At 48.5% G+C, this 8,011-nt stretch overlaps 1 protein-coding gene across 1 annotated transcript in view; it reads left to right on the top strand.

Moving 5' to 3' along the window:
- The first annotated feature begins 2,176 nt into the window (after positions 1-2,176).
- TNN (tenascin N) overlaps positions 2,177-8,011 on the top strand; it is an 81,439-nt gene continuing 75,604 nt past the window's right edge. Inside the window, 3 exon segments of the mRNA XM_006153373.2 lie at positions 2,177-2,301; positions 5,636-5,697; positions 7,445-7,894. Of these exon segments, the coding sequence (XP_006153435.1) occupies positions 2,177-2,301; positions 5,636-5,697; positions 7,445-7,894 (637 nt within the window).

Below are 8,011 nucleotides of genomic sequence, written 5' to 3'. Positions count from 1 at the left end.
TTGCATGAACCTGGTCTCATTAAAGCTAGAGGAAAGTCTTTCTGAGAAAGTGATTAACCCCATGGAGTAAATGCACAACTTTGCCTGATCTTCAGGAAGAGCTTTCCAAGGATTTAGCCCAGAGCCTGGCAGTAATAAATGCTTAGAAATAGTGACCACCACTATCCTCACTTATCTGAACCTTTGTGGGGTGCATGAAGATTTGGTTGACAAAACAGAACAAAAATTGCCTGTGGTCATCCCTGAAAAAGCTATTGAGTGCCGAGGGATGTCATTCTTTATCTTTTATAGCTTGAGGGTAGGGGAGGATGGACTGACTTGATGGACAGTGATTTGCAGGAAAAGGGTTACTGCATGGTGGGGTGTGTGTCCACTAGGACGTCCTAGGGAATGCCTGGGTATGTCTCACCAAACCAGGAGACTGGAGGGCAGAGTGATGCTTGAAGCAGGACCATAGTCAGCCTTCTCACATTCAACCTCATTTTCTTTTTTGTTTTTGCCGTAGGATGTGCAAACTCACTGGAGAGAGACAGAGAGAGGGACAGTGAAGTCACTCCCCCCCCCCGGGGGGGCAATCCTACAATCCTTTCTCCTCCATTCTTCTCTTAGGAAATTTTGTCAGACATTAACAGGCACCTGGCATGATTTTCAAGCTGCATGGTCCAGGACTTGAACTGTAGTTGACTGTATGGGACTCCAGCACCTTAATCACCATGCCACCAATCATCAGATTGCCCCCCGATCCATCTGATTTTCATTCTCACCCTTAATGACTTCCCATGTCCTGAATGGAGAGCCTGTGCAGAGAGTTCAATAGAGACTAGAAACAAAAATGTTCTCATGGACTTGGTTCAGCTGTTGCTCGACAAGAAGATGTAGCATTGCCTTGTCACTGCAGGCTTCCATGTGCTGAGGGAGAGAGACACAGACGGGACACCCTGCCTAGGCCTCCAGTCCAAGATGAGTTAAGCGGGGGTAGATTTCTCAATCGCCTGAGCACTTACTCTTGGCCAAGTCCTTGGATAGGAAGACCCCTGAGTCACCCAGGGCCCAGGTTGTAAATTGTTGGTAAAACATACCCAAGAGAGTTAAGGAAATTAGTGATAAGGTTGCCCGTGACATTCGTGACACTGGTGCATCCGTAGCCACCTATCCCCCTCATTTTTCTTTGCAGTTCAGCGATGTTCACCCTGTCATTTGGGGACAGACTATCTTAAGTGACCACACTGGAAATCCATGATGTATGGTTTTTCCAGAACCCAAAGCAGTGCTCTCATTTGCCTGTGGTTAGCTGAAAGGCAGGATGAGGTAACACAGAGACCAGAGAAAGCCCTGGCTGTAAGTAGTAAGAGCTGTAACTGTGGCTGGAAATTGGCTACTGTTGCCTTTGTTGTAAGGAAGTTTTTTTTTTTTTCTCCCCGACCTGCAATATGTGTCCTTCTTTGGAGAAAATGAGGTGACACAGAGACCCACCAACCTTAGTGGCAGAAAGGACCATTGGGATTCAGAGTCCACCCCCTGCAGATGGAGTCTTGGTACTCTTTCCTGCTTCTCATGGGAAGTGATTGGGCCTTAATCTCCCTTGGAGGGAAACACAAATCAATCATGCCAAGGGCTCCTCCTTGACACTGTTCAGAGGACGTTTAGGCATAGGATTTAGTTACCAACTTATTGGTGTTTAACTGAGCACCTAATATGCCTTGGGCTCCCTTTGTTTTCAGAAGAACCTCTTTTATAAAGGAAATACAGCAGGAAAGAGGACATCTGTTGTCGTTTTCACGTTTATAGTACATACAACAGAGAGAGGAAGAACATATGGAGAGACCAGATGTGTGATCCCAGTTCTTAGCTTTGTGTCCTTGGGCAAACTACTTAACCTCTCTGAGCAGCTATCACAAAAAATGATACTGATAGACTCCCAGGATTTTGAGGATCAAATGAGAATAATGTTTGTAAAGTATTTGTCAAACCATGCTCATCAGCTAGTAAACACACATACCTAAAATCCAGTGACTGCTATTATTTACATCTTGAAGTATTACTTGGCAGGACTGTGCTGTGAGGATAAGGAGAGGATCAACACAGTCATGGCCACGGCCATCCCTGGGCTTGTGGGAATCCAGGCTAGGAACAGGCGTGCTGAGACAGGCACCGTCAATATGCAGCTCAAATGAAAATGACCGGGGTAGATGTGGCCGCCAAGAGAGCAAAACATAAAGCCCTGGGACATCAGTGCATCGCCACAGGCAGACCCAGAGGCATCATCCCCCAGCTGAGGGCCAGCAGTGCAGCTCTCAAAAAGTCTTTCTTGGGACCAGCAGTTAGCGTAATGGCTATGTCGCTGGACTCCCATGTAATCAACCACAGTTTGTGTCCCGGACCCGGTGGCTTAAAAAAAAAAACTCACGCCAGGCGCGTGTGCATGCGTGCCCAAGACCCCAAGAGGAGAATGGAGGAGAAGGGATTGCGGTGTGGCCATCCCCCCTGGGGAGTGATTTGTCGCTTTCTGTCTCTCTGTCTCTCTCTGTCTGTCTGGCGAGCACATGTGCCTTATAGCAAAAAAATCCTCTCCAAAAAAAACCAAAAACAAACAAACAAACAAAAAGTCTTTCTTGACAAAACAATACGAGGCAGTGTTTATCCTCATCTTAGCATGGCTCTGCTTCCCATTGACCCACACCACCCAACCTGATCAGCCTCAATAAGATGATGCTTCATGCGGTCACCTGGCTTCCTGCATGCACATTTCCTACATAAATGCCCTTTTCCTCACACATTCCTAGAGCGTTTGTCCCACTTCCTGTAGGAAACTACCCCTCGATAGAGTACGCATCTGTATTTGACAATGTACCAGCCTGCATTTTTCCTGGTGGAAATTGGTGCCCTTGTTGGCCCCGTGTGGGTCTCAGTCTGTGGTCTGCTTTGTGCAGGACGAGAGCTGCTGAAGTGATGAAGTCATCCTTCGTTAGGCCGTTCAGCAAACCCCATTCTGCTGCCACGTGTTGGAGCGAGAGCCAGCGGGCTTCTCTTGCTCTGTACACTTGACAGAGGGGTAGGTGGAGGATTTCCTGCTCTCATCTTTCGAGCAATCATCCTGCTCAGGAAAATCTGAGCTCAACATGAGGCTGTAACGTGCCAGCACATCTTGTTACAATTCAGGAGGACGAGTGACACGGAGGACTCCTACAAGAGCTCCTGGGGTTTCTCATATTCTAGGCTTTAAAAACAAGCACCGTGAGACTGGGCTCTGGGCAGCCTTGCTGTGGTTTATGGCAAGAGTCTGTGACTTTTTAAAAAATGATTTTCCAGAACCATCTGCACTCCATGTATGTCTTGGAGACTAGTGAGCCAGGGGTGGGTGTGGGGGTGGGATGGTAGGAATGGGCACAGAAATCTGCTAACTTTGGGCTCCTTTGTCAAAAATAGAAGATTTTGGACAGCAAAAATATGTGAGCTGCCAGGCACATAGTAGGTGCATTAAAGTCTAGTGAATGCTGTTGCCGGGGATGGCAGATGCGCACAGGATTTAATGGCTCCAGAACAGACACTATGTCCTTGGGTTTGAATCATTAGTCAAATAATCTGTGCTGCGTTGCTCGACGCCTCTGAGCCTCAGTTCCCATCTTGGGGGTGAAGTGGAGAATATACGTGTGACTGTCTTATCACTGGGTTGAACGTTTTAAGATGCGATTGTGAAATGTCACTATTTTTATCCTTCTCCTGCCTTTCAACTCACTCTACTGGATCTCCCACTTCTCCATCCTCTGACAAAACCTCACGCGGATTCCAGAGCATCACTGCTCGCTTTGGTATCAGGAGAGAATTGTTTGTGATGGCAAGTCCGTTTCAATATTGGAGCCTCAGCCTTTCATGCAGGCCACAGCCTTCCTTCGGGCCCAGCTCCAGCCTGATGCTGGAATCTGCAGGAGAGCAGAGAGAAGGGTCTGAGGTGGGCCTGCTGCATTCCTTCTTCCTCTTCTCCTCAACCAGCGTGGCTGCTTCTGTCTTCCGTAGGTTGCTGTCTGAGGGAGTGAAGGGATGAGGATGGAGGGGAAGGTATTTTACTTAGCTGGGGGCTGTTGTAGCTCTCTGTTATGGGGTTCCCTTGTTATGGCCACCTGCCCCCATGATGGCTCACCCCCCTTTATGGGAACCTCTTGAGGGCTCTTCAGAGATGCCCCATTTGACCTACTGGACACCTCCTCCTTTAGCTGCCCCTAGGGCAGCGTGCTCCTGCTGGGCTGCGGGGCTGTACTACCTCCTGGAGGCACTAATGGGCCTCATTCCTGTGGCCTGGCCAGGCCTTCCTGGACTCTGGGTGCAGCCTCTCCTCAATGGTCTCTCTCCTTGCTCTGCCTTGAAGCCTGTTCCAGCCCAGAAGTGGTATGCCAGGTTCTGTGATGCCGGACTCAAATGGAGAGGTCCTGGGTTTGCCTCCTGGACGCGCCCAGGGTATTCCTGTTATCTGAGCTGGTTGAGGCTGGATCAGAGTCAGGCAGTGGTCTCTGCCCACCATTTCTATTTATCCCAACCCCACTCCCCAATACCTTCAGTAGCACAGGTCTCTTTAAATGTGTGACATGACCCACATCCCAGATCCACAAGAAATGTCCAGATGTCTCTTGGCCATTCCATTACAGCTGCAAAGTAGATGCCAGTGTAGATGTGTAGCAAGATGGTAAGTCTAGTGAGATACAGTAAGTGCTCAGCAAAGGTGAGCTACTATTACCATCAATAATACACACTTTTGAGGATTGGAAGAGCCAAGAAGTGGTCAGTAAAGGAGTAGTGTGAAAAAAACTCTCTCTTAGTGCCATGCTATTTAGCTCACAGTGGTGGCACATCCCTTTGCCCAAATGAGAGGATGGCGTGGGGACACATAAATACTGAAATCACTTGTTATTTGTACCCAAATGTCACCTTGGGGCAGAGCAAGCACAGGATTGCAATCAGATGGATGTAGGTTTGCATCCTGCTTCACACTCACTAACCAACAACCCCTCAGGTCTGGTTTCTTCATTCTCTGATGACCTTAAGGATTAATTACGAGGGTGCCGCACCCGGCATTACCTGGCATTGCCTGGCATGTAGCAGCTACAGCTACTCAACACGTCACATTTTAACTCCCATTTACTCACAGGGACTTCAGTTGCAAAGACACATTCCAGTTGGGCTTGTAGTTGGGCTAATTTAATATTTAATATTATTGTAGTAGTATTACTGTTATTTTAACAGTTTATTTTATTCCATGAAAGAGAGAGAAAGACAGAGAGAGGTAGCAAAAGATAGATATCCCCAACCTGGCTCTCACACTGCAATCCACCGCACCCTCAGCCCGCCTGTTTCACGAGCACGTGCCTGGCACCTACAAGGAGACCTTGAATGCACACTGGACCTCCCATGTGGTCCAGCGTCACAGAGCATTGTGTCGTCACTGAAGGTTTGGTTTCACCGCTGCTGCTGGCCGCAACTGTTGTGGTTTTCAGTACTTTTTTTGCTGGGGCCCTTTACCATCTGCTTCCTGATGCTAATAAATGATGACTATTCAAAGTTAAAATTTTACACCACCAACAGTAGAATTCTGGTTAGTGGCTAGGGAAGTTTATTCCTTTCTTGACGACCATTGTCCTCCCAGAACAAATCTTGTGATGCCTTCTCTCAATTCTAACTGTGGAGTTGGAGAAGAAGCAGCATCAGGTGAGGGCGCAGGGAGGCTTCCATATGTAGTTCTGGTTCTTAATCTGGGCAAGGGTTTTATGACTGTTGCTTTTGCAACAATTCAGAAAAGCTGTTCCATGTATACTGTATGCTCCTTCTCATACAGTCGTCTTCCTTCACAGTAAAAAAAAAAGGATAGGTAGTAAAGAAAGTCACATTCCAGGAGTTGATTAAAACAAAACACATGTTAGAACATCTACTGAGCACTTATTTGGTGCTGAGCATGGTTCTAAGTGCTGCCTGTAGATAATGCAGGGGCGTGAGCTTTCTCATTCCCACTTTACAGATGAGGAGCCTAATGTCTTAGGACCTGTCTGACATGCCTTTCCCTCACACTGTGGCTGCCTCTCGCCACAGGTAGGGAGAGCCTGGACTTGAGTGGGACACAAACGTAGGAGAGGACTAGGCTTCCTGACTTCTTTAGACTCCGATTCAAGTAATTACAAGTCTTGAGTTGGCTAGAAAAACCTATTGTGAGGAGGCAGATTGGTTTCTAGACACTATGCAAACCCAACTGAGATGTGTCCCTGTGCCTGAGGTTTCTGGGACTAAATGGGAGTACAAGCCAGGGCTCTTGTGATCAAAGGACTTGCAGTCCCAGATGGGGACCAGGGCCACTAGGGGGGAGGTTCCTGCCCATCCACAGTAGTGAAGACCTATGTTTTCTCCTGGTGGCAGAGGAGGCATAAACCCAATAGCCTGCCCTGGCCTGAGTCTCCTGACTTGACTGGCAAACCAGACCACCCCCGCACTGATGGATCTGAGTCACAGGAACTGAATCCCTGAGTGTGCGACTCTGTGCTCCTGCCTCAGGAGGGCCCCGCTATGAGTCCACCCAGAGCCCTGTACTTAAGAGACTGTGGGAAGACACAGGCTAGCGGGGAGACATGCTGTATGCGAGAGTAACTAGAACACGAGATTGACAGGGAGGGCAGTACACTGCTCTGAATCCTTAACAGGAGGATGGCCAGTTTCCAGCTGGGGTAAGACAGGGAGACAGCAGAGAAGACTTCATGGAGACGTTATTTTTGTGAGAAATTCTTGTATCTGGTTGATTTGTAAGTGGGAGCCTCTGGCCTTGGGGTTCGTGACCTTGGGTCTGAGTCTAGGCTCTGCCTTTCCTGTCTGTGACACTTGACCTCTGGAGCCTCAGCTTCCTCATTGTCACAGAGCAACATGACACTGGGTTGACAAGCATGGATTCTAGTCAGATCATCTGGGCCTAAATCTTGACTCTTAGCTGTGCATCTATGGGCAAGTTATTAAGGTAGCAGTACCTCAGTTTTCCTATCTGTAAAATGAGGGTAATCATCATACTGTATTCCACAAAAGACCACTGCATGGCCTGAGTGTGACAGGTACTATTCTAAGTGTTTTTTCATGTATTAACCCACTCAGGATATTAGGGTTGTTGCAAAGATTAAATATTTAAGTCTGACCCACAGTAGGCCCTAGATACAGGGAGATGGTCTCCTTGTTATTATTAAAGTACAGATGAGCCTAGAATTAGAAGCAAAGAGAAGGGCAAAGAGTAAGCAAAACAGGAGGCCGCAATGTGCAATGTGCACCGTGTGAGGAAGGAAGAGAAAATAACGTAGTTTGGATCCTTAGTCTTAGGATGAATCCTTTCTGTTGGATTCCCAGCTTACTGTGGACTCTTAGGGTCCATTAAAAAGACCGTTTTCCCTTGACACATCTCCATGGCTTTCTTTTGCCCTTTTTCTAGATAACAGGCTTTCTGGAGATCTGTACCCTGTCCCTCCAAGGATGGATCTCCAGGGGAGAGCCTGCTTCCCCTTGGGGCTCCTGCTGGGCTCTCTGCTCCTGGTGACTTAAACTCCTGCCACTCCAGAGTCTCATGGGTGCAGCAACGCGGAGCAGCAGGTCACCGTCAGCCATACCTACAAGATTGATGTGCCCAAGTCTGCCCTGGTCCAGGTGGAGGCCGACCCTCAGCCCCTTAGTGATGACGGAGCTTCGCTCTTGGCCCTGGGGGAGGCCACGGAGGAGCAGAACATCATTTTCAGGCACAACATCCACCTTCAGACGCCACAGAAGGACTGCGAGTTGGCAGGCAGTGTCCAGGACCTCCTCGCCAGGGTGAGGAAGCTGGAGGAAGAGATGACGAACATGAAGGAGCAGTGCAATGTGCAGCGCTGCTGCCAAGGAGCCGCAGGTGAGTTCGCCACCTGGGATTCACTCGACAGGCATTAAATGGGCACCTACTATGTGCCAGGTGTTCTACCAGCCTCTTGAGCACTCCATGAATCTGGTGTATCCACCTTTCACTCTG

This window comes from Tupaia chinensis, unplaced genomic scaffold (genome assembly GCF_000334495.1).
Source record: "Tupaia chinensis unplaced genomic scaffold, TupChi_1.0 Scaffold000369_1, whole genome shotgun sequence".
Taxonomy (NCBI): domain Eukaryota; kingdom Metazoa; phylum Chordata; class Mammalia; order Scandentia; family Tupaiidae; genus Tupaia; species Tupaia belangeri.
Note: the sequence above shows the minus strand (reverse complement) of the source record. Positions and strands in the feature narration are given on the sequence as shown.